Genomic DNA, 27045 nt, shown 5'->3' with positions numbered 1-27045 from the left:
AAGGAAAAAAAACCGACATGGATAGAAGTTGTCTACAGACTCATAGAGAAGGCTTTGGAGAGAAACATTTCAAATAAGCATTTCAGTTTGGTAAATCAATTTCTTTATGAGATCCTTATCAATGACCAGATGACAAATGGCAATCTATTTATTGCTGTTAAAAGTGTGTGGATTCTTGCAAAAGGAACAATTGGACTGATTCAGCATCCACAGAGCTTGGAAGAAAAAAAAATGTGTCTTCAAAAACAAAAAAACAAAAACAGATTTCTGGCCTCGGTCCTTAAAATCCTCCTACACAGCTGATTAATGACAGGATCAACAACTGTTGTGTTACACACTCCCACAGCACACGGCTTTCCTCTGCGAGCCACTGCCGGGCCCCGATGACGGTGACTTTCTCACTTGGCTCAGGACAGGTGTGTTTCCTTTCGAGCCCAGCACAGCACCCGGCAGGTGACAAGTTTCTGATAACTGGGGGCTGTGAATACTGTTAAGGACCGCTGCAAGTTAGATCACCCCAAATTCCGTGACACGAGGCACCCCGTGGGCCAGAGCTACGTTGTGTGGAGCAAACCACGTGGCCTGGGGACCCGACGCTGGGCTCTCTTGCACACCGATTCTGCTGCGGTGCCAAGTAGCTGTCCCAAGACAGGGGCCAGGAGGAAGGTTGAAGATGGAACAGCTAAAAGGGTAGATGGGAAGATAAAACTGTGGCAATGTTTTGGGAAGAAGGAACTGCCCGGTTAAATGAACTCTTGTTGTCTTTGGAATGCGGTTATTATAATTTGTATTGAAATGACGCACGGGGCTCCGAGGTGCCTCCCCCACCTGGCTGCGCAGGCAGTGAGAACCTGGCCCGCGCTATCTTCACAGTTCTGGGATCATGTGAGCCCGGCCACCTGGGCTCCTGCAAGCCCCAGACGTGTAATTAGAGGCTCCCGGGCCGGGACGATGCGCAGACAAGTCTTATCATGCGTCTGGGCTGCTGTGGGTGCGCGAGTTCCCTCTACAGCTTGGAGCTGGTGAGCCGGCGCCTGGGCCTCCCTGAGCCGCGGGAACTGTCCAAGCTTCTGCTCAGCCGAGAACTTTGATGGGTCACTAAGCAGAAGCCGTGTAGACAAGGACGCTAGTTCATGCAAGCACACTAGGGCGGCCGGCAGTCGGGCACACACACAATACAGACAGCTTCCTGTGAGCCGTGGCGCCTTAGGCTGCTCCGGGCTCAGGCCAGAAAGACAGACTCATCCAGCCTTACACAAGAGGGGAGGGTACAAAAGTCATGCTGTCCTGGGGGGAGGCACTGGGCTCAACCCTCATGACTGTAAAAAGGAAGAAATACGCACGAAGCAGGTGATTAAGACCTTTATTTGACATGGATCCAAAGCTACTTCCCGGGACTGAAGTGGCTGCCTTTCTCCATAAGGGCACAAAGTCAAGTTGAGGGACATAGAAACACTCCCAAAGACTGGTCCCCTGGTTACAACAAATTGCCTCCTCCCCCGGGGCCTTTTTACTTAGTGTGTGGGGGGGCGGCGGGGAGCAGATTTATGCATGGTCACGGATGCTGTGTTAGTAAACTTGCGACAGGCTGAGCTGCCGAGGGTTCCTGGCAGTTTTCGGGAACCACGGGGTGAGGGCTGCCCGCACTGGGGAGGCACACTTAAGCCCAACAGCCTGATAGCAGCTCTCTTTCTAGCAGGTGAAACTAGGACCCAGAAGAGTCCTTTCCGACCGCCCCCAGCTCCCTCCCCAGCCTCAAACCCCCTCTGCTGCCAGTGGGCAGTGGACATTGAGGGACGGTTTACAGGGCCGCTCTGATGTGAAGGGTTTCCTCAGATACGAAAAGTCAGACACACGAAGTATAGTTTGCCTCTCTGAGTTCTGGGCAGCTAACATGAAAGCTGAGCTGAGCTTGTTTAAACACGCTCCACTGACAGATTCTCTGCGGCTTAGGCAGAAAGTTCTTGAAGTTCGATACATTCAAGGGAAAAGCAAGCATGAAAATTCACACCCTCCAATTGCCTCAGACATGCCTACATCATGTTATTTCACTCAGTCACAAGGCATAAAAGGCAAGGCTCACCAAGTGCAGGCACATTCGGACCTTCTTCCCTGTTCTCCTCACCTCTCCCCTCTCTGCTTTCCCCCAAATAAGACCCCAGAACCTCTCTTAAAAGGTGTGATTCTCATGTGTCGGGGAGAAGGACCAGAACATTTGTCAAATGGTCTAGTCTGCAAAGAAAACTTGTCTCTGTACTGTAGTTTGCACCAGACTTTTTTCTAAAGACAAGGATACCTCAAAGCTTTAGTAGCGGCTTACAAATTCAGTTCACCTCTTGCTTTGTTACACATTTCAAAGTTGTGGCACCTCAAGGCTCTGGGAAACCATTCATGGATCCTCCAGGTTTGAAGGCGTAGCTTTACTAGAGCTCATGCAAATTAATCTTGCAGAAAATCTTGGCCGATCAAAGTTAACACACATCAGCTTTATCTCAGTTACCATTAGCATAATGTATAAATATTTACACGGCAATGTATTCTTAAAGCTTTATTAGCTTTTCACAAAACGCCTAACAGAATGCCAGAATTAATTTCTAAGTTAATTTTAGAAAGTGGGACCCAAGTCCGTTTTGATAGGAACTCTTTCTAAACAAAATACCACATACGAGTATTGTGACAATGTCCATTTCCTGGTTTTGATAAGGGGCTATAATTTTGTAAGATGTTATCTTTGGGGGAATCTGGGTAATGGGTCCAGGGCATCTTTCTGTGCAAGTCTGAATTTTTTTGTGAGTCTATAATTACTACAAAATAAAAAACCAAAACAAGAAAGGATGAGATACCCATGCTAGGAGCTTATTTTTAAGAGAAAGTCTCCATGTACCTCAGAACTACAGATTAGGTGATGAAATTAAGAACTACAGTAGAGAATAACTTAATATATATTTTGTACTTGAGCCAATAGACAGAGGGATGCGTTCTCTTTTCTCCAACTATGAAATGCTCTGGAAGAATCTGTTGGCCTCTTTTTTTGGAACAGGGCCCCTAGCAGCGACTAGACACCCTCTTAAGGAGAGTTCTTTTCATTACATAGTTAAGATATCCCTAGAGACCTAGAGAGAAATAAGCAACATACAAACACATGGCATTTAAAAAAGATAGGCAACACATGATCGATTATTACAGCCTGGGAAGACTTCCCATTTAATATTATCTGCATTTCGAGTTGACTGACAAATGAGTCCTCTTGACCTTAGCATCTCCTCTCTGCCAGGAGACAGGCCCTAATAATAAATCCCTGCGGTTTGTGTGGTATTGGGCCTGCTGGGGCCTGGTCTCATGTTGAGGGGACGGCAGGCTCGAGGAAGCTTGCATGGTTGTGACAGGTTGACTGGAGCCCCCATTTCCTGACTTTAGGACAGTACGTTGTCACTAGATAGTACCCGCCTAATCACAGTGCATCTAGTGGTAGCTAACAGCTGATTCTCCCTGCTGCTGGTCTCAGCAACAGCTGAGAGTGTGGGCCTGGGCAGGCCTGGGCCGGGAGAACTCTCCAGAGAGTTCCACTGGCTCTGGGTGCAGGTGCGGGTTGAGGATTGAGCTGGTGCTCTGGATGGCATTTTAGTTGCGTGGCATTCACACCTCGGTGAGGTGCATTTGGTTGGCCATGAAAAGATAGGGAAAAAGCGTATTCTTGCAAAATCAAGGAAAAATGCAAAGGTTCAGAGGGAAGCAAATGTGGAGTTAATTAAAGATGGGCTTGGGGCGCCTGGGGGGGCTCAGTCCGTTAAGTGGCTGACTCTTGATTTCGGCTCAGGTCATGATCTGGGGGTGGTGAGATTGAGCCCCACCTTGGGCTCTGTGCTCAGCAGGGAGTCTGCTTGAGATTCGCTCTCTCCCTCTCCCTCTGCCCCTCCTCTCTCCATGCACGCTTTCTCTCTAAAATAAAATAAATCTTAAAAAAATAAAAAAACCCAAGAAAGCAAAAAAGATGGTCTTGACCACAATACAAGGAAAGGCAATGGAAGGGGGAAAGAAAAGAGGCAAAAAATGAGATGCAGATAAGGATCAGTGGGAGCGCTCCATTCACATCTCCGGGACCACCCTGAGACCCTTGGAGGCTGGTGGAGCCCACACAGGGGGTGAGGGTGGGAATGGGGGGCGGGGGTGCCAGAGCTACGCACCCCTGGGCTTGTCCCACCCAAGGTCTCCAAGCTGCTGCTTCTACCTCGAAGGATCTCTCAAAGCCAGTTTTCTCTGTCTCTGGTCCTGACATCTCCCCTGTCCCCTTATCTCTCCGGGTCCTGATGCCTGCCTGTCCTGACATCCCTGCATTCCCCTTGGCTTCTCTTCAAGCTGTTCGCCATGCAACAGCCACTGTCATCTTTTTAAGACAATCAGATCCTGCCGTTCCCCCACCGAGATCTTTGAGTGGTCCCTACCTTGCCCAGCGTCCATCCTCCTGCCGCCACAACTCCTGGCTTATGTAAGCATCAGCCTTTTCTTTCCAGCCTCAGGGGCTCACATGTAACTTGGTCAGTCTGCTTTTCCTACTCAATCCACCTCCTTCAGCTTTGAGTCTGACCCTTCGCATCTTATCACCTTAGAGAGTAGAGCCCCACCATTCACCCCTTGTTGGCGCTCACCGCAAACCGTAATTAGGGACTGCTTTAAGTTTTAGAGGGCAGGGGCGCCTGGGTGGCTCAGTCGGTTAAGCGTCTGCCTTCAGCCCAGGTCATGATCCCAGGGTCCTGGGATCGAGCCCCGCATCGGGCTCCTGCTTAGCAGGGGAGTCCGCTTCTCTCCCTCTGCCCCTCCCCGCTCTCACGCACACGCATGCGCGCACTCTCATTCTCTCTCTCAAAATCTTAAAAAAAAAAAATTCTAGAGGGCAGAGGATATGCCCACCTCCCAGGACCTAGAATGTGGTTGGTATTCCCCAGCGAATGTCTGTGGAACCCACTCCCCAAGCCCATTTCTTCGTCTGTAAAGTGTCCGAAAGAATACCTGTCAAGGCACAGTAACCAGGGACCACAGTCCATGCGCGGACCAGGGGCAGTTGGGTATATGCAGTTGTCACAGATAATTTCCTATTGCGGGGATCGGGACGCCCCTGCCCCAATTTTACCCAAGGGCAGAGATGTTAAAGAATCTGCCCAACTCATAATTAGGCGGAGGTAGAGGTGGACTCCCAGCCCTGCTCACTGACCTCCAAGCCCTCCCTCTTGACTCTGCAGGATACCAAGCACATGCAGCGGCTCAGTCAAGGTCACGGAGAGCTTCATTGCCCAGGAGCCTGTGGACAGGTGAGAGTGGCTGGGTTTTGGCCACAGGGCCCAGGACAGGGGAGAGCTGAGCACAGGGCCCCACGGCGCTGGAGAGGGGCCCTCACACGCAGCGGCTCGGCTTCCTCCTGCATCCAGAAGCTGTGAGAAGCACGGCTGTCCTCCCCGTGAGAGGCCTGGGCAGGCTGGGCTTCCTCTGGTGGCCGCACACCAGACAAGCCGCAGAGCTTCCCAAAGGGCCCACAGCAACCCGGACCTAATCCTGAAACCCAGTGAGTCCCGGCAAGCCTGTGTGAGAGCTGATTTCTTCCGTATGCTCCCCCTGAGGGGCGGGCCCCTCCCCAGGCAGCACCTGTTTGGACAGAAACACCCCAGCATCAGTTCAGGTCCCTCCTCTGAACTGTTGAAGGTGAAAATAAAGAGCCCACTTTCACTGTGCATGTGTATAAGATTCAATATCAATCGCTCAAATTACTTTTATTTTAGGGAATGACAGTGAATTTCAAGCATTTAGGAAGCTGTCAAAAATCTTCCCTTGTGCTTAGAGATGGCAATGCTTGTCAACGTACTTGAGACATCGACTTTTATAAGAGCTTAGGCAAGAAACATTGTTAACGGTGTCATAAATAGTATTATAACTTTATTAAAATGAAAAGACAATATTCAAAATAATGCAACAAAAATGAATAAAATCCTTTGTCCAACACTGTACACATAATGCAGAAATCAGTGCATTTTTCTAAAGCATGTCTTACCCTTCATTTAGTTCATACTAAAATATAAGCTTTAAATAGCTCAAATAATATCATTCAGCAGTTTAAACTGTAAACAGCTTGTTTAACTGTTAAGAGAACATTGTAGTAATGTCCCTCTGTTAGTGAGCACCTTCTCTTTTGTGCTTATCTATACAAGATCCAAACCTCGAAGCACGGGGCGACCCCAGCGCGTGCTGTGGGTCTCACTGAATCCGGGGGAAGCAGCCGGCCGGGACAGTCTCAAAAGCAGGAAGACGCTGATGTGACCTGTGCTATTGACATACTGCACTGTTGGTCAGAAGTGTTTTACTTAAAAAGCAAACAATCCCCGGGAAATACTGAATAGGAACCAGCAACACAAGGCCAGCTTGTGTTGTATTTGTTTATTAATACAGTCTAAAAAAACGAAAAAACGAAAAAACCAAAAAAACCCAACACAAAAACCCAACACACGCCCCCAGTGACTCTCAGTCACACAGCTGTTTCTCGATGGCGTAAACTGACGTCCTGAACACGGGCCCACGGTCTGCTTCTCCACGGGAGCCGATGTGTGTGTCACCGCGGCCGCGAGGCCTGCGCAACGGGCGTCAGCGGGCAGAGCGGGGCACGAGCTGTCAGCAAGAACGGTTTCCGGGTTCTGGGGTCTTCTCACTTCTCAAGGGGTGAGACCTGCGTGCTGCCCAGCGCACTGCCAACCTCCCCTCAACGGAGCAGGAGGCAAAACCCGGGGGGACCCAGGCCTCGGGGCGATTTTTAAACCGGGCAGGTGGAGCCATGGGACGGACGGACGGACGTGCGCCCTGCGCCCTGCCCCTGGGGGCACAGACTGCTTGCAGAAATAAAGGAGACAGAAGGACTTCACGGGCCCGAGAGCCAGACCCTTTCAAACTGACAAAGCAAAAACGGGTTTTTTTGTTTTGTTTTATGATTCCGATCTAAACAATACTGTGTTTTCTTCCATTTGCTCAATTTTCGGTCAGGAGTCGTCCTCCAGCTTGTTTTATCATTCTGAATACATGTTACTCTAAGGTAGCAACTAACTGGTCACCCTGCGACTATGGCCTGAGGTCGCCCCACAGGCTTCTACGGGTCTCTAACGTATACACATGTCAAGGCTCCCCAGCCTCCCCTCCCCGCCGGCACAGCTTTACACTGCGCGCTGGAACAGACTTTTCTCCGACGCCAACAAGATCTGGGCTTCTCAGCACGAGCGCGCCCCACGGCTGCTGACCCTCTCTCTCTAACACAGAGGGTTCGACGACTTTATGCTGCAATCGGAAACATTTCCCTGTGAACCGCAACCAAACGGGGAAGTGGCTTGAGAACCATTTGCTCCCAGGGAGCCCCTGCTGAACCGCGACCCCAGAGCCTAAGGAGAAACCACATAGGACAGATGTTTGCGCTTCATGTGGCCACCTGGATCCAGTTTTGTCTTCGAGTCCAGCTTGTCTGCGGCCGAGACGGCGCTGTGGTCAGCACACAGGTGCTGGGCTTGGGGGCTTGCGTTTGTTTCTTCTGCTTCCCGAAAGAACTTTTCGTATTTGTCCAGGTACGGCGGTCTCTCAGGTAATAGGTAATAATGTGTCGAGCTAACCTTCTTCCCATTTTCAATAATGGGCAGAATGCAAGGGACCTTATTGGCAGATCCTTCGCTGTTCTGTCTTTGCAGGGCTTTGCTGCTGACATACTTGGGATCAGGGGCAAAGCTCTGCGTCGGGGGCATGACCCCATTGAGGTAAGACGGGAGGCTTTTGGGGCTGGGTGTGCGGGAGTTACTCCGGGATAAAGGTTCTCTGGGTGGCACTTTGGGAGGCCTATCTTCATCACTGTAGGTGCTCGAAGTAACTTCTGCTGACCACCTTCTATAATCTGGCTTCACTGGCCTCGGAGGTATGGGGACCCTGGGGGGCACCTCAGGTTTGTCTTCATCGGAGTTCGGAGAAGCTCTGTGTATGTAGCTGGATATCCTGATGGCTGGCTTGTTAAAGGATCCGGCTGGTCCTGAATGAGACCTTCTTAGTCTTCGGTGGGTCTGAGACGGAGGAGGATTTGAATTCTGCACCCCTCCATTTTGGTCAGGGGCCTGGCTGAGATCTGCTGCGGAGACAGCCGGGGTATCGAAATATGCATAGTTGATCTGTCCACACCCACGGAAGCTTCGCCTGCCGGGAACATCATATTTGAAGCCAGAGAGCGTACAGTCTTCTAAGAGGAAGTCCGTGTCTGAGCTGGTGAGGAATTCTACCTCGCAGTCTGTCTCATCCAGAGAGAGGTCTTCCGAGATGGGCAGCGGCGGGAGGGGCCTGGAGCCCCGCTCACAGAGGGCCGCGCAGGGGAAGGGGGACGGGGGGTTCTTTATGGGGGTGAGCGGAGGAGGAGAAGCACAGACCCCGTTCACTGAGAGTTTCTTAAAACCACACACGACTCGCTCCTCTTCACGCTGCCCCAAGTCTTCGCCCGGGGGAATAATAAGAGGGGCCAGGCTGGGCTTCTGAGCGGGGCCATTTTCTGCGAAGTGGCTGCTGTTCTTCGGACCAGATGTCGCCGCGTGCCCTAGAATGAACGAGAAGGGTGAGTAAAAGGCCCGCGCGAGCCCAGCCGCTCGAGGCCGAGCCTGGCTACCCGTGCGCCCACGGCTCTCCGCTAAGGCAGCTCACACCTGACGGCTGCCGCCCTGAGAACACCCAGGGGACAGCCACAGGTGTAATTAGGGGCCAGAAGATTGCTAATGCACATGATCTGGTTCAAAGAACAAGTTATCTCTTCCATCTCCCTCGGACATGTGCGCGGTGCACACCCACACATCTCGGCAGGTTTTGTGACGTGTGCAAAATTCACAGACGACGAGCAGCGTATAATTTCCGTGACGACCGCACCACGCCAGCCCGGCCAGGTAAGAGATGCGGCGACACGAGGCAGGCAGGGTGTGCGTGAGGAGACACTGGGTCGGCTCCGTTAGTGCCAACGTGACGTCAGGAAGAGCACGGACCTGCTTGCAATGTGCTAAATGCTCCTGACAAAAATCTAAGGAACACAGTGTCCACGTCAGAAGTGCCAGGCGGCCCATGACACACTTTCCTAAGTATTTTATCCACATGGACACTACTTGATGATCTCCCTCGGATGCATACCCGATACTCGTAAGAGAGATGAGAGATCTCACCCAAGGTCTCTGAAAGTTAAATGTGGATCAGAGCTGGGATCAGAATTCACTGACTGTGAGAGATCACACTTGCACAAATAGGTCGGTGACTCAGGACGAGGGCAGGGTGGCTCGAGAGCCACGCACGGTTCTCTTCAGAACCTGCTGCCACCAGGGGTCAGGCTCCTGCTGGAAACGGCTCAGGTGGCTTCCTCACTTCAGCATGGTGCTGGAGGACCAGCCAGGGCCAGCCAGGGCCATCCCCATCCCCACTGCCAACTTGCTCCTCAAGCACTAGCCCCGCTTGGATTTCCGGACACATACCAAGAGACGTTAGGTGCTCCTGAGCCGTAGAGTTGAGGCTGTAGGCCATGGTGATGGGGTCCATGTTCAAAAAGTGACTGAAAGGAAAGGAAAAACATCTTGGTCATAAACAAGGAGCCATCCTATTCTTGATCTCATTTTAACATCACGGGCTTGGAGATCTCAGGGCCATTCTGTCCTGCGCTTACTTTTCAAACTCACTGCGGCCGCCCCAGCAGGTCCTCACGGTCCTCATGGCTTGGCCATCATGCAGAAATCCAGTTTTTAATGGGACTCTAATCTCCTGAGCAGCAACTCCTGCCGTGGACATGGTGTCTTACTCTGGGAGGTCTCCACACTTGTGAGGCCTAGGGATCTGTGGTCAACCAGTAGCTTGCATTCCCTGGGGGGAGGGGGGGCAGAGAAGAGAGGAGAGAATAAACAATTCAGAAATACCCACACAGAGCTAGTATCAGAGAACTTGGGGTCTTGTGGGACATAAAAAGAATTTGGGGGGATGTGGGACAGAAAACTTTAGTTATAGACGTTCACTTGATCCCAACCCTTTGGCATGAACTCATCCTTCTCATGACAGTACTTAAACACAGACACTGAGAACAATTTTGGGGAGGGGGGTTGGATACTAATCAAAGCTCTTAAATGTTTTCGGCAAAGTAAGGAATAACCCACGGCGAGCAAAAGCAGATCTCCCACTGCAGCCCAACAAATCTTGCTCACTTGCCACAGCGCACACAGTTCATGAACCGACCTTCCAGACTGTGGCCGTGGTGGGCACGCAGCTCCCGGTCCCCCAAGCCAATAGGGTCATTTCACGGATTACTGTACTCAGACCTGCAGAACCAACATTCACTAGAACCCAACGCTTCAACTGAACAGGAGATCCTACGTAGCACCGGATCACCCCACGGCCTAGCATTTGTATGGATTCTGCAGTTCAGGGTTGGCCCTGGGAGGACAAATTTTCCAGTTACCACCTATTCAAGAATAAAGAAATAGATATGAAGATCCCAATTTCCATTATCCTGTAAAAATCAAGTTCTGCAAGGTTGCGGGCTTCAGCAGGGGCCACGGACAGCTTCCTCCTCCCTTTGAAAGACAAACTTAAAGGCACATTCTTCACATTCTCCTGTACGAAGTGCCTCGTGATTCATGCCTCGCTGCAAGGCACAGATGACAAAGGCTAAGTAAGTGCCCTTTTCTTAATCTAGTAGTTCCTCAGTGTGAGGACGCTCTCCCTCATCAGATGGTCTGCATCTGGGGTCAACCAGTAGCTCGACCCACACCTTCTTGCTAGAGGTGTTCATTAGCATCCATCTCTGCTTTCTCTGAATCTTCACGCTTCCTTAGAGTTGAGGCTTTTTTTCTTTCAGACACCAGGACACGATCTGTCAACTCTCTGTGTAACACTGACCCCTTCTGGGATGAGCATAGATGCTTCCTAACGCTCTCTCACGCTCTCCCCAAGCATGCGCACAGCCACCCAGGGCCGGCAGTGTGCTGAGGACTGGGGGGGCGACACAGATGAGTGAGACACGCATGCTGGGGGAGGGGGTACACAGGTCATCTGTTTTATGGACAGATCTGTCACCCACTAAACTGGGAGCCCAGGAAAGAGGCTAGGTCCCAATCATAATCATCACTACCTGAAACATAGCAAGGGCTCAAGGACTGAGTGCTCGCTGAATGAACGACTATACGCTACCATCTCATTACCACCACCATCAGGATCAACTGAACGTACGCAGTGAATCCAGCACGGGGGTCTTTTTTTTAGCTACACATCTAAAAAACACTCTGCAAGTGCTTACTGTTTGTTTTTCATGCAAAAACAGTAACGTTTCGGTGATAAAGCGAAGATAGGGCCATTACTGATCCCCGGCTTTTTACTCTCCCAAAGCCAGCTGCCTCTGATCCATGAGGCAGAGACGTAAATAGGTTTCAAATATTATTTGAAATAGTCAAGCCTTCTCCTGTGATCAGTCTCTCAAAGATAGATGATTAAGAACAGGGGAAAGAAACCCCACCATTTTAGAAATCTAAGTTATTGGGAGATGTTTTTATTTTTTATTTCTGGTCTTCAGACATTTGAGATGAAACCCACGTGTTTTTACTTTACCTGGATTAAGGAAAGCTACAGAAAATTAAAAACAAAAAACAAAAAACCCAAAACATTTTTAGAACACACTGCTCGGCGCCCCCTCCGGGTACCTGGCCTGGTGGTATGTGGGGCCCCACCCCCCCAGCACCCTACAAGCACAGGCAAGACCACAGGGAAAGTATCTGTGGTGATGTAAAAAACGAAAAGCCAAGATAGGAAGAAGAATATGGTATTTAAGTAGTTTGAAAGCACACGTTTGGAGATCGCTCATCCAGATTACAGAAAAATGCTGCGGGGGATTCTGGAGGCCCAACCCCCACCTGTCTGCAGGCCAGCAAGTGCTCCTCGTAATTACTGCGTGTCAGCCTCCTAATGCCATCTAAATCTTAGCTTTCAACAGAATGATTGTGTAACTATCGCCTCTGCTGGAATGGCCTCGGAATTCTTAACTCACATTTCGGTGGCCCCTTAAAATTATATATGCATTCTAGAAAGTTATTTTTTATTCATTGTTTCCATCACCTACTTGTTAGCTTTCTTCAGAAAAAAATTTTTTTTTAGTATAAAAAGAATTGTGTTCACTAAGCCAGCTCACTTCTGACCACAATAGTGTCTTTGTGTATTCATAGAAGGTGACCTGCCTCTACATTTCAATGGGGAATTGTGAATGGGACGTGTTATGAAACTGTCCGAACTTCCTACTTGCTTGCATGGGAGAAGCCAAGGAGGGAAACGTAACTGCATATTCTCTTTTGGAAAATAACTTCCAACTATAGACTCAGGGAGGGGGACCTGCCGCAGGTTTGGAAGCAAACGTTTTCGGCGTGTTCCTGGGAATGCCAGCTGAGGCAGGAAGCCACCTGCAACTCTTCCACGCCCCTCTCAAAACGCCCCAAGTCTGCAGTGTGTGCCCTTGCCTCCTGGGGGGGGGGTGGGGGGTGGGAATCAGCCCAGCCAACCTCAAGTTAAAAAGAAACCCACCGCTCCGGTGAAATTTCGCTAATGCCGCAGTGTTTCAAATGTTGTTTCTGTGTAAAGCGTCAAGCCAGCTCTACCTGACAGTTCACTAGGAAAGCAACTGCAGAACAGCCCTATGTGGGGAAATCAGTATCTCTCAGCACAAGATGGCATTGTTATGAAATGCAAACTGTGAGAGCGAATGTGGACCCAGGCAGCATGATGTCAAACAGGATCGGAATGACCTTGGGCAAAAGAACTTCCCAAAAATTCATCAACTAATCTTTGGCCTTTTCAGTGTGTCAAAAATGCAGTTAAATACCAATCCCAGATGGGAACTGTTTCCTACTAACCCCGCTTTTTTTGAAAACTTCAAGACAAAAAATAATATCCCCTAAAACCATCTGTTTCTTGCTGCTGTCCTCTGATTTGCTCTCCTTGCAACTCCCCCTTCCCCACCCGGCGCCTTGAGACTGGATCCACTTCTATGGCTTCAACTCTGCGTAGACAGCTCCTCAATCTCCTGAGTCTCCACTCCAGCCCTGGCTCAAGCTTCCACTTTGCATTTCCTATTGTCTGGTGATTATCTTTCCACTTGGACGGCCCTCTGGCATCTGCAATGCTACAAACCAAACTCCTGTCATTTACTTCACACCCCCTCCCCCTTCCCAAACCAGTTCAGGGTCTGCGAAGATCCCGCTTCTCCTACAGGCACCATTTTTAATAACCTGAGTTATGACAGATGCACATTCAATCGCCCAGTTCCATAGCCTATTTCTACACTGCTTCTCAAACCTCTCTTCCTTCCGTTCACGGGCACCGCTCTGCCCTTGGTCTGAAAATACCCAACCTGCCCTACACACCAGTACCAGATCCATATTCCTGAACTGCAGTGCAAATTCAGATCTTCCACTGCTCAAAAATCTTCAAATGCTTCTAAAGAAAAGCTCTGTAGGCTGGCCTTAAGGCCTCTCTAAGAAGGCAGGCCCTGATCCACCTTCTTCAAGCTCTTCCTTCTCTTTCCCCCTCATCTCTGTTAGAATGCACCTTTTCCTTGGAGGCCATCTGTCACACCACCTTGTCCACTACCTGGCTCCCTGCTGAAAAGCCAGCGCAGGTCCCCATGTTCTTGGGTTATTTCGTGCCATGCCCCGATTTCTTGCCCATCCTCCAAATCTTTTGGGACAGGACTTTTTTTTTCCCCCCTCCAGTGTAGATCGTGGTGTCATTCGCTTCTGATATTTGCGAAACAGAGAAAATACTCATCTCACTTTTTAAAAAAGTAATGACATGACAGACTCACGTGTCCTGTAAATCAGTGAAGAACTAAGGGATAAACCTAACGTGGGTGGACACCTCCCAATGATAATAATGCAACAAGTTTAGGTAAATAGCAGGCAAAGGATTTTCATTACATTCCTTTCCAAGATCTAAAGTGGACAGTTTGCAGACTGGGTAAAAACTCTAAGCTTAAGTGGTTAACAATGTAACTTTCTAAATTGGTTTCTATTACTGCACATTCACTTAAGCAACCAGGGTAGAGCTTTCTGAAAATAATGAATTTCACCTTCTCTTCCACACTATTCCTTCTGCACCTACTGTTTTTGTGGCTAAATTTAAGGTCACTTTCCTTAAAGAAAACAAAACAAAAAAGGCTACACCAAAAAGCATACCGTAGATGCTTCATTAAGGTGAAATCACATGCCTTTAGATTGAGGAAAGTCACTTTGAAACTTTTTTTTTTTTAAACCAGGCTACCTTAAGACAGTAACCTAGATGTGCTTACCTTCCAGCAGATCTCATTAATAAATCTCAAAAGCAATCCACAAGAGGAGGAGGGGCACATTTTTGTCATACAACTCATCCAGTTCTGCCCAGTGCTTCCTTATTTAAAAGTGTGATGTAATTTCCTTCTTTCAATCTGGTTTTAGAACCTGATTTCTGTTTATTCAGGGTGATAAATGGTCTTTTCAACCTTATTTAATAACTACCTACACGACTATTTCCTTACCAAAAAGAGATAGAAGATAATCCTATTCAAAGCCAAGATTTGTAAAAAGAAACTGATTTCGGAACGTGACAAATTCCATGATTTTATTTTTTATTTAAAAAAAATTTTCTTTTAATTCCATGATTTTAGATTCTCCCCACATAAACCACCATCTGCATGTTTATCTTCAGTCTGAAAATGCCTAAAGTAATCACCTTTGAGAATATTAAAAACAAAACAAAATCCCATCATCTTTATTGTGTTAGTGTCTAAAGCACTGGCAGCCAAGCTATTCGACACACTGAACACTGAGTGTGGCTGTTTTACCGAATTTTAACTTTTATTAAGAACGCGAGAAGACTTACTGACGTAACACTCACATTCAGGTAACACATTCAGTGTCTATGACATCCAGTGCTGCGTGACCGGAGTTTACTTACTGAGCAAAGGACTCTTCACAATCAAAGGCCCTAATTCAGGGTTCTTCTCAGATTTCACCGTAACAGACCATGCTCTGGGGGCAGGGAGTGAAGGGGGAGGCGGGCAGGAATGTCCTTCGCGGTCCCCCTGCTACCAGAGGAAGCATAAATGGCCTTCATAGTAAAAGCATAGAGGACTTCACATCTTTTATATTAAGTCACTGAAATGCTCCTGCATGAATTCAAGGTCAACGTGACGGCTTCAGGACCCACGGCAACGCAGCTCCGCGGGGTGAGGCTGGACATTTTGTCCCCGGCAGCATCCATCGTCCCTTCAGCGGGCCAGCACGTAACGGCCCACTTGTAGGTGGTAAAAACTGGGGCAATAAGGAAAATAATTTATCTTCAGACTGTCAAAAGCAAAGCTGAGTGACATAATTTCTTGAATAATTCAGAGAATTTTCTAGCTGAGTATTTTAAGAAATGGCAAACTAACAAAAAACCTATTCGTTCCACAGCCATCGTCATCAATAGCCTTTTGATTCACTTGGTGTCCTGCACGGCCTTCGTGCAGGGGTGAAGTAGACCACGGCGGGGCTGTGGTCTCTTGTCCTTTGTACTCTTCCTACAGATGCTACCTCAGAAGCCACACACACACGGGATGGGAAAATATTATTCCTTCTAGACATACACATAATAGATTTCCAAATGGAAAAAATACATGGGTTCTATTATAATCTTAACGACAAGGAGCACAATGGTCCAATGATGGGAAGGGAGTCTTTAAAACTTGAAATTTACTTAATGAGCACTGGAGTCACCCAATGCGTAACTCCAGATTGTTACAAGGAACATAAAACCTGTACAAAAAATAAACTAATTCTTGGAAACTTATCCGACAAGCATTGTTCTAAGTGATTTATATGTATAACTTATTTAATCCTCTTAACAACCCTGTGGGGCGGGTTACTATTATGACCCTCATTTACAGATGAGGGACTGGAGGCACACCAAGTTAAGTAACTTGTTCCAGGTCAATGGTGGGGCCTAGAGACTTAAGCCAGGCTCTCACCACACCACCCGGCCTCTCCAAGCCCCTCAGGCTCCTAACTGGGAGTAAGATCTGACCCACCACAAGGCTTGTGTTTAAGTCTGGCTCAGACTTTTCTGGGGGATTTGCTGCTTGGTAATAGTTTTTTTTTTTTTGGGTAACCCTTAGACTATGAAAGTTCCTGTTTTACTTCAACTCCTTCAGATCCTCCTGTGAAAGTTATTAATTGCAGATTTGGTCTATGTATCCTCTGGAAGGGTGGGTTAAGGTATCAATTTTATATTCTGTGACGACTTCAAGCAATTCTTTCGAAGCCCTCAATCTTTGAGAATACACTGGTGCCCCACCATTACACAGCCCGTCACAACGTGATACTTGGTATCACGCAGGTCTGTCTTTACCCATAAAAGGGGTCCCCACATACACCCAACGGGCCTCAATCTCGCAGCATGGATCCCGGCAATGGTGTTACAATCAGGATCCATTTTAAAGTCTGGAATTTAATAATAGAATATCTTGCATTTGTAAAGCACTCTACAAATTACAAAGCACTTTCTGACACAGCATCTCACCTGATCCCCACCACATCCCTGTAAGAGGAGGCAGGGATTACACTCTGCGTTTTGCAGATGAGGATGTGAGGCCAAACATTTTCTGTTAGCGGAAAGGCCAGTGAGGCTCTTCTGCCCTCTGATCCAGCACTCCCCCGCCACACTTTCACTCCTGTCCTCTCCACCGTCTCTTCATTCTAGGCAAAAACCTCACTTCTTTCTTTCTTTTCTTTTTTTTTAAAGATTTTATTTATTTTAGAGACTGAAAGAGAGCATGAGGAAGGGGCGGGGGAGAGGGAGAGAGAGAATCTCAAGCAGCCTCCCCGCTGCTGAGTGTGGAGCCCAAGGAGAGGGGGAGACTCGATCTCATGACCCTGAGCCGAAATCAGGAGTCAGACGCTTAACTGACTGAGCCCCCCAGGCACCCCAACCTCACTTCTGTAATGTTCTTATTTATCAGTAGGAAAACTGATGCAGGATGGCCAAGTGAAATGCTCAAGACCTCAGTGCAAGCCAACTGCAGAGATAGGAACTGGAGCTCCATGCACAGGGTTTCACCCGCAAATTCTTAGAGGGCAAGGATGAGTTATTTCCACAAATGGTTCTCAAGTGCTTATTCTGGAGTAGATCCTACGGTAGTGAAAGAGACGTGGCTGCTGCCTGAGAAAGCCTCAATTTAACGAGGAGACAAGAAGCAATTTCAGACTGTGATAACTTCCCCGGGAGGACAGAGTGGGGAGGCCGGATTGACAAGGGTAGTTAGGGCAGACCTCCCTGAGGTGACTTTTTTAAACTGAAATTTAATGATGACAAGGAGGCAGCCATGAGAAGAATCAGAAGAGCATTCCCCTCAGAGGGAATAAAATACAGATTATTTTAAATAATCTGTACCTGGCCAGTTTCATATTCTGTGGGTCTTCAAGAAGAGCATCAATGTCTTCTCATCCTCACCCACCTACTGCTTCCCCTGAAATGCTGAATCACGGCACTGTGGAGTGGAAAAGGAGTAAAACTCATGTAGCCAGAGCCCCATATTTTACAAATGCGTTCACTGAGGCCCGGAAGATTCACCTCTTAGTAATACTGCCCCATTTTACAGTATGAGGAATTGGGTTAAAGTTATCAACAATGATTCCAAATTGCAGAATCCTTTTCCCCTTCTGAAGTCTGAGTCCCACACTAACTTTTCCCTATCTCAAAGCAAATTTCTCTATTATGCTAATAACTAACATTCAGAACCCTGAACCTCACCAGTTTTATCTACCTTTACAGAGCGTGCGCTTATGCTGTGCGGGTACAGCTGGATCTTGTTTATCTAGTACCTAGTAGGTTATTCCTTAGCGTTTATGAAGCATGGCCAAACACCAGCACCAAAAGATGCAAAAGGAACCCTGATGATGAGGTACCAATTCAAATTTATCGAGATTAAAAGCAGAGCTGTTTCTCTGGCAGAGGGAGCTGATGACATTCAAATTCCTGGAATTACCCCTGGCACCACCTTTCCCTCCTCTGCTCACCTTTCTAAAGCAACCTGATGGTATGCAGACATTCAGGTCAGTTTCAAGCATGTTAGATTGTACCTGTAATTTAGGCAACTTGCTTTTAAAAGCTACCATTAGTATTAGCTGAAAGGGAGTATTATCCGGTTCAACTTCTGAGGAGCAGCAGTTCGAGAGTTATTTCCAAACAAAAACCCAAGTCTACAGTATAATTAAATCTCACAGAAAGAGTGACCAGTAGCTATTGTGGACTGAAAGGAGGAGAAACAATTCACTGAAACAGTAATTTTACGTATCTGTCGAAAATATGAATAATTCAGACATTTCATAACAGCCATAAAAAAAGATTTGCTTTCCACCCTTATCAGTGACTGGTCCAATCCTGCTGAGCTTTAAGATGTAAAATATGCTTCCATGCAATTATTTATCAACCATCAACTGTGTGCAAGGCTGCGCAAGACAGAAGCTGTACAAGGAAGAGTTCCTGCCCTTAAGGGGTTTACAATCTAATACATGTCAGGATATATACTGTTAGCCCAGGACCTCTATCACCTATTAGCCAGTATCCACTGAGACATGCAGCTGAAAATAAACCTCTGTGTGAAGTGAAGAAACTGACAAATGGCATCTGAAGTTCAGGCTAAAAGCTGTATGTATTTCTCTTCAAATCTGCTAATATCTGGAAAAGACAGCAGTTCATACTGGTAACCAATCATAGCACAATTAACAAGAAGCCAACTTTTATTCTGTCTTAGCAAAATTTGGTCAATTGCTGAAATGGGTACCTGGCCTCCTGTCTTTGGTCTGTTTAAGTGAAACTTTGCTGAAAACTGTGTAATTACAGAAATGGGGGGAAAAAAAAAAAAAAGGAGTTAAAAAAAAAAAAGACGTGGTATGGTGAATGTTTCAGTATCCCAACAAACACATACCCTTTGCATTCTTACAGATTTCTAAAAGCTGAAAACCGTGCAGAATACTGTTCTTCGGGGGGGGGAAAAAAAAGGCCTTTTAACCTCCCCTTTTTTCACCTCTGACAGTTGCTTAGAAACCAGTCCGGCCCTACCTGTGTCGCAGGTACCTAAAGTCACCAACACATCTCTTTTAAAGCTACAGTCTATTCTGACTGCACTTAAGTTTATGACTAACAATCTATTCATATTTTTTTATCAGGTAAGAGACTGGTTCCTTTCAAGCAATGACGAAATCCTAATAAAGACTTTGCAAGCACCAATACAGCACCAATCACGGTTAAGAAGTCATCTAATTTGAACGAGGCTGTGATATACATATAAATACACACGCACCTACACACGAGAAACACCCAGTAAGCAGTCACGTTCCGAACACAGAATTCTGCACTTCCATTCCTTCGGAAACAGTATTTAGGACGCTCCGACCAAAAGATCGCGTTTCCGAGGCAGGAGGAAGCGGGGCTCGGAACTACTCCGTGGAATTCAAGGACCCTAAACCGGGGACGACCGCCGTCGCCGAGGGACCGAGCAGAGGGACCGCGCGGACCGGCCATCCCCCAGCACAACCTTCGGGACGGGGCTGACGGACGCACGGTGCGCGCCGGGGCAGCGCAGCCCCATTGTGGAAGGGAGGACGCCGAGGCCGCCGCCAGCCTCACGGGCGCAGGACCCCGGCCGGCCGCTCCCGAAGCCCAGGCCCCCGCGCAGCGCCCCCGCACCGGCCCCTCCCCCCGACCCCCCGTCCGTTCGTCTGTCTGTCCGTCCCGGGAGAGTCCGCGTCGCGGCGACCCTCTCCGCGCCCCGGGGACCCGCCCAGCGTCGGGAGTCGCCCGCAGCCCGGCGCAGGGGCCCGGCAGGGGCGGGGGCGCGGAGCGGCGCCGCTCTCCCCACCCCACCCCCGGCCCGCAGGCCCCTTACCCCCGCGGAGCCGCGGCTGCCCCACGGCGCCCTCCCGCGCATGTCCGTCCCGGCTGGCTCAGCGCCGCGGGCTCAGGGGCCCGGACACCGCGCAGGCGCCTCGCCACTCGCCGGCCGCCAGTCTCCGACTGCGCTCCCCGCTCGCACTCGGCCGCGGTCAGCGCGGCGGCCGACGCCGCAATATATAACGAGTGGCGGGGCCGTGACGTCGACGCTCGGCGCCCCACCTCTCCCGCTCAGCCAATCCCGGCCGCGCGCCGCTTAAAGGGGCGATGCCGCCGCCCAGGCGCTGGCGTGGGGTCCATCGGCGTCGCGCGGGCCCGCGGGGATGCGGCCTTTGTCTCGGGGGGAACCGTTTCTGGGCCTCGGCGGCCTCCGCGCCTCGGCTCTGTCGGATCCGAGCGGCAGCTGCCGAGCCCCCAGAATCCTGATGTTGAATTTTTTTCCGAAGCGTGGGGGCAGCTCGGCCTCGGCCCGCGTTCCGCCCAAACCAAAGGGGACGCCGAGCGTCGCGCAGGGTTTCCCGTAGTTTCCTGGCCCCGGCGGGGTTTGGCGGGTGTAACCTGGTCCGCCGCCGCGGGGATGGCGGAGGACGCCCGGGCCAAGGCCAGTAGAGCCTCTGCGGGCAGGAGAGGCGTGGGAGGGACAGCAGGGGACAGCATGGACAGAGTGGGGCATTGACGGACGGTGTGGGACAGCAAGAGGCATCGAGGGACAGAGTTGCAGTGTGGGGCAGAGTGGGACAGCATGGGACAGGGTGAGACCGTGAGAGGCAGTGAGGCCACCCTGCTGAGGGCCTTTCATGGGAACGCTGAACGCGGGTCTGCCCAGCCCCCTCTCCTCTGACCGACCACATGTTTGAAAATCAAGGCCAGTCTCTGGTGGCAGTTGACCTGCCCAGGGCAGCCCACGGGCTTCCATAAGGAGCAGCCCCAACCGCAACCTGGCCTCTCCTTCAGTTTCCAATCTGGTGTTTACGCATTAGACCCACGCTGCTCTCAGCATCTCTGGGCATCGGGGCAGCCAGTGATGCCCAAGGACAAAACACCCAAAAGCCTGCGGGAGGAGGCTTCTCCCCGCAACGGTGATGCAACTTAGGCTTATAGTTTAACCGTAAAATAAATAATACAAATGATAACAAACCAAGAGTAACTAAAGTAAGAAAAAAAGCAAACAGACAGAAACCCTCCAGTTTTAACTAGAACAGTCCCCTGAATGGTACTCTCTATTAAGTAGAGGCCACAGACCTCCGGCTGACCTCCTTAGTCTTGTAGAGCCCCTTCTGGTTTCAGCAATTGTGCCTGAGAGTTACACATTTAGCACCACCTAATTGGGGTCGTTTAACATATGGAATGAGATTCTGACCTCATTTTCAGGTTAACTATTAACTTACGCACTCCATGAAATGATTTGCCTTTTCTCCCCTATTGTTTACTTACATTCTTTGTAAATTTAATTCAAAGACCTAATTTTGAATTCAATGCCTTCGCCACACACACACACACACACACACACACACCTGAAGGATTTCTTTGCCCCCTTTCAGTTGCAAGATCAACAGGTATTTAGCAGAGCTCTACTCTCCTTTCTGGTCTTTCTGATGGGCTCCTTCTGGCCTACAGGGTCTCTTGGGTCATTTTCATGCCTGTGCTACTTACCAACAGTTCAGTTATTCCATCTATTACGTTCTTATTGCCCTTTCATTTAGTATTATTTTAGGATGATGGAAATTAGTCACAACTCTTTGCTGGTTTTCTTAACCAAATTCAGTTTTTTGATTCACAGAAAATCTATGCAGATTGTTTTCCCCCATTTTGGTTTCATTTATGTTTAAGACTTACCTATATGCTGTTATCAGCGTACCAAAAGGACCAGCCTGAGAACTTGCCAGAGAACATCTTTTCAGACCTAACAGTGCAGCATTTACTGAATGGGGACCTAGATGAGCTCAAGTTTCATTCAAAAGGAACCCTCGTTACGCTATTTCAAGCCACTACAATACAGTTGTAATTTGTGCTTTGGCCTTATTGGCATGTTTTTACATTCCCCTCTTCGTTGCCGGTGATAATGGCAAGAGCAACCATCAAAACACAGCCCTTCTTTAGAGAAAGAAGATCAATAGGATACTCGCTATATGTTTGTGAGCTGTACGGTGTGCTGTTTTGGTAAATTATCAAAAATCATAAAATCACACAAGTAATACATGATTAATCCATTTTTTTTCTTCCGATCTATTTTAAACCAGCAAAATCAACATCTTGATTTTTTTCATTTTGGGGAAAAAACAGTTACAGTTGATATCTTACTGAATTCTGCTTACAATTATGTTCATGTAATATAGCTCTCTCAGCTGTGGCTGAATTACATGAATAGACTTTCACCCCACAAATCTTTTATCTAATAGTCTACTAGTGATATTTTGTAATAACATGGTCATGTCAATGATATTGTAGAATATTTTGGGAAGAGTTTAAAAGGAAAATGCTAAGCAGCTTGAAATAGTGTTAGCATATGGTGTTCATCAAATGATCATGCATTGACTTTTAACGATTAGAACACTAGACGAGAGGTTTAGAGTAAAAATATTCTCTTTGTACCGAACCTAACTTGTTTTAAATTGTCTCCAGTAAGAGAGAAGGTTAAGGTCAATTTTTTTTTTTTTTTTACATCTCTCACAGTCTATTTAATTTGGATGCACTCCCCAGGGAATATAATTAGCTGATTAGTTTTTAATTAAAAAAACTAAACATAATATCTAAAATGTTAGACTTCCATCACATTGACCCAAATTGTCCCTTTGCACTTGCCCATTTTTCTGTGTAAGAAGAAGCTGTCCTTGGAATAAGAACAAGGAGAGGCTCTGGCTCAGAAACTGTAGAATCACAGACACTGCTTCTCTAAAGACATTGTTCCTTTTCCTCCTGTCTAACAATACCACAAGTTGTGTGTAAGCAGGAACATGCTGGACAGGGGCCTTACAGCCTTTCCAAATTTATGTTTGAATATTATTGAATCCTGCAGAGGAGGATACACATTTTGGTGTTTATTCTTCTTGATTATAGATGCTTTTGTGTTTCTTTTTTTTTTTTTTTAAAGATTTTATTTATTTATTTGACAGAGACACAGCGAGAGAGGGAACACAAGCAAGGGGAGTGGGAGTGGGAGAAGCAGGCTTCCCACTGAGCAGGGAGCCCGATGCGGGGGCTCGATCCCAGGACCCTGTGATCATGACCTGAGCCAAAGGCAGACACTTAACGACTGAGCCACCCAGGTGCCCCGATGCTTTTGTGTTTCTATGTTGTTTATAAAGAAATACTTTTAAGTGAGACACTTTCTGAATCACCCTCTTAGTTCTAGAGCATTTACTTTTGTCTATTCATGATATAAATGTGACTATGCACTTTTTTTTTTTAACTAATTTATAGCTAAGTGTGCAATAAAGAATACACGACAATGGAAGAATTGCATTTCTTAGAGGTCATTTGTTAGTATGCCACTTTATGATTTGGAACCATCCAGGCACAGATATATATTTATATATCCAATAGCCTTTGTGGGTTACTGCAAAACATCCATGCTGGTGAGAGCTGAGATTCATTCATGAAGGGCACCACAGCCCAAGGAAGTCTCTCTCCATTGAGCTTCCAACTGTAGCAGCCATTTGAAAAATTGCACAGAAAAAGATTTCTTTACAACTTCCATTTTTCCCTTCTGTAGTTAGGGATACTCCTCTCCCTTCCTAGATTTTCCCCTTTAAAAAAAAAAAAAAGAGAGAGAAAAAAAACATATGTGCAGTATACTCAGCCTGTGAGGCTACCTTTTTCTTAGTACGAGTCTTAGGGAGGCTATTTGTATAGTTGCTTATTTTTAAATTGAACCACTTTTCATTGATCTCATTCTCCCTTAAGAAACTTTGATGCTATTTGGTGATTATTGTATTTCCAGTTCTAGCCCATTTCTGGAACTTAGAACTATTAGAAACTTTTTAGTGTCCAATAGGCGCATTAATTGAATACATGGATGTTTGCAAGACAGTGTTTTTCAGGTTTCTTTTAAACGTGAATCTGATTTTATCTTCAAAGTTTAGCATTACATTCCCCTCCCAGTAAATGCTGTATTTCCTATTAGCTGGCCAGTAGGGTGCGCTCTAGTCCCTTGCCAGATAAATAAATTAATAAATTAATAAATTAATTAAAATATTAATGTAAACCCTTCATTAAGAGATTTCAGAAATCTATTCCATTCCTTCACTGCCACCAACACAGATGAGGTCTGTTGATATAGACACAAGCGAATCGCTCAGCATACACAACATATATGGAGAGCAAAACTGTACCATTAAAAGAAAAATTTGAAAGGTTTACTTCTTTGGATTTAGTTCCGAAATAATTTGCTATTATCTTACCAGATAGATCCCTCGGTGACAGGTTTTTTCTTTTATTCTGGGTCGAATGAGAATAAGAAATCTGATGCAGTGAAGAAGAGCCCAGGCTCTGGGCTCACATCCTAACTTTCTCACCAGCTGAGTGATTCAAGCACTTACTTCACCTTTTGTAAGACAGTGATAATAATGGTACCTACCCCATAAGGTCCTGGACCAGAGAAATGAGATTGTACGTGGGAAAGTGTTTAGGACATAGCCTGGCCCCAGTCAGGGTTCAAGAACAATATCTGTTTTTGTCATTATTGCTATATTCTCACTGTGATTGCCGGTAATATACTCGTTGAGAGATTTTTGAACACCTTTCTTTGCAAGATTCCAAAATTCTCTACTGCTTATTAGTATGCATGATTTAATTTGTCTGGGAGGTTGTTTCGTTAAATTCCAGGAGCATAAACGATTTATAAGATAAAATGTCTTACTTGATCTGCAGTATTTCCACTTAACGGGCTATAAAACCTTAAGCCAAAGAAGAGGATCTGCCATAGTGAAATTTCAGGCACTAGTAATCCTTGGGGAAATACGCTAGGGGTGGGAAGAATCTCAGCATCTCTGAAGGGAAGGTAACAAGTAGCCACAAATCTATGAGTACCTTCTTGTAAACCCATACTCATAAACATCCATAGGCATGTATCCTTTTTTTAAAAAAGATTTTATTTATTTGAGAGAGAATGAGCACATGAGTGGGGGGCGGGGCAGAGGGAGAGGGAGAAGCAGACTCCCCACTGAGCAGGGAGGCAGATGTGGGGCTCCATCCCAGGACCCTGAGATCATGACCTGAGCTGAAGGCAGACACTTAACCATCTAAGCCACCCAGGTGCCCTGGCATGTGTCCTTTTGAAAAATAGATTTAGTTTGTACATAAACTTAAAGTCCCTGCAGAACTTCTAAATATGAACGGCTTTACTATTTTCTCCGTAATGCAAGGACAAGGGGATATACCCAGTGATTAGGTACAGTAGCATTGTGAGAACTCAGTGAATGCCAACACTTCTCGCGGTTCTACCTTTATTCATTCATTCATTCATTCACCAATCAATATTTATTGAACTACTATGTGCCAATCCATGCTAAGTACTGGGCAGTGAGCCAGAGAAACGTTCAGACAATGTGGGGTGGTGGGGATTATAGACAAGCACACAGGAAACCTAATTGATATAAAAATGCAAAAGAGTCTTCATAGCAAGACTGTAGATTCTTCCTCCTTAAAAAACTTCGAGACTCAAATAGACTCTTTGAACCCATATTTTCACTAGCTCTACACTAAGGAAATAAGTAAAGCTTTCCACTCAAGTTGTTTGACGCAGTGTAGTTCATAATAGTGAACAACTGACCTGTTAATAGGATGATCGGCACGTAAAATATCGAATATCTATTCAGCTATTAAAAATGACGCTTATGCAGATTTTGTAATTAGGAATAATAATCACTAATAACAGCTAAAGCTTTTATAGCATTTACTAGGAAGTGGGCTCTGTTCTAGGGCTTTACCTATATGAGTTAATTAAACCTTCACACAACCCTGTGAAGTCCACGCTGTTACTATGCCCAGTTTATGACTGAGGTGAAGTAATGTGCCCAAGGTTACAAAGCTGGTAACTGTGGGTTTAAACTGAGGCAGTTACTTTCAAGCACCACAAATTCTTCCATTATCCTGCTTGGTGTAAAAAGTGGAATATGAAATTGAAAATATGGAATACCTATCCTCATGTTATCAAGACAGAAAAATCCAACTCAAATTCATTTAAAAAAAAAAAAGGGAATTCAGTGCCTCAGTCATGGACAAGTCTAAGGGTGTGTGGCTGTATGCACTGCTTTATTCAGGTGCTCAATGTCATCCACATCAGGGCTTTCTCTCACTTTTGGCTTTGTTCTATTTTGTAGTGACTTCATCTTGAGGTTCTTCGGTGGCATGATGGCTTCCAGTGTCTCTGAGGCAAGATGGCTGCCAGCAAACTCTGGATCATTTAATTAAAAAAAAAAAAAAAAGAGCTTATTTAATGGTTCGAACAAAAACCCTGGGCCTGAGTCTCATTAGTTCAAACAGAGGGGCAGGGAATGAGTGTTCTGAGTGGCCAAGCCTGAGTGTGAGCCCCCCGTGGGAACCATGGGTAGAATCAGCTCCACCTGAAGAACATCAACTTGAGGCAGAGGAGGTGGTGGTCTCCTCCTGTCAAATTGGACAATTGACCAGGAGAAAAGGGAAATGGATGTTTTTGGTATACAGCGAGTCCGCAACAACAATTTTCTTGTCTATCAGATAAACATTTAGCACGGTAACTTACAAATACCTCAAAGTTTTCTGTTCTTTGACCTCGATGACTCTACACTGTCACACATTTTTGGTGTCCCTCCTCAGTCCTCCTCAGCCTTCTAGTCTTCTCTTCCTAAGATGCTTCCCTGCAGGCATCCTCCGGAGCTCTCTTTATTTGTTTCTAACTTAGCCATCTCATTCAATTCCTGAACTTTTATTATCACCTCTATATGAATTGTGCCAAAATCTACTTGTAGCCCTATCTTCTTTCCTGACTTTTAATTCCACACTTTTGGTTTCTTACAAATGCTTCCCCCTTGGATATTTGTTGCAGTTTGGCTTCCTTGGGAGTCAGGCTTTGGGATGGAGGATAATTTATTAGAGTTTGCT

The 27045-nt window shown here is 47.0% G+C and overlaps 1 protein-coding gene across 1 annotated transcript; it reads right to left on the bottom strand.

Moving 5' to 3' along the window:
• Nucleotides 1-5731: 5731 nt before the first annotated feature.
• Nucleotides 5732-20105, bottom strand: ERRFI1 (ERBB receptor feedback inhibitor 1). The gene is made up of 4 exons (XM_032394329.1): nucleotides 19961-20105; nucleotides 9695-9888; nucleotides 9507-9583; nucleotides 5732-8593 (listed from the first exon to the last, which is right to left on the bottom strand). Exons 2-4 carry the CDS (start codon nucleotides 9814-9816, stop codon nucleotides 7410-7412), a joined length of 1383 nt encoding a protein of 460 aa, XP_032250220.1. The 5' UTR covers nucleotides 9817-9888; nucleotides 19961-20105; the 3' UTR covers nucleotides 5732-7409.
• Nucleotides 20106-27045: the final 6940 nt, after the last annotated feature.

The sequence above is a fragment of the Phoca vitulina genome, unplaced genomic scaffold, assembly GCF_004348235.1.
Source record: "Phoca vitulina isolate PV1807 unplaced genomic scaffold, GSC_HSeal_1.0 scaffold2, whole genome shotgun sequence".
In the NCBI taxonomy this organism is placed as follows: domain Eukaryota; kingdom Metazoa; phylum Chordata; class Mammalia; order Carnivora; family Phocidae; genus Phoca; species Phoca vitulina.
Note: the sequence above shows the minus strand (reverse complement) of the source record. Positions and strands in the feature narration are given on the sequence as shown.

What these genes read in the sequence shown, in the direction of transcription:
- ERRFI1 (XM_032394329.1), bottom strand. Translation starts at nt 9,816, where the DNA reads ATGTCCACGGCAGGAGTTGCTGCTCAGGAGATTAGAGTCCCATTAAAA. An exon ending in GGCCGCAGTGAGTTTGAAAA is followed by an intron (nt 9,584 to 9,694) that starts GTAAGCGCAGGA and finishes CTTTCCTTTCAG; the next exon opens with TCACTTTTTGAACATGGACC. An exon ending in GGAGCACCTAACGTCTCTTG is followed by an intron (nt 8,594 to 9,506) that starts GTATGTGTCCGG and finishes CGTTCATTCTAG; the next exon opens with GGCACGCGGCGACATCTGGT.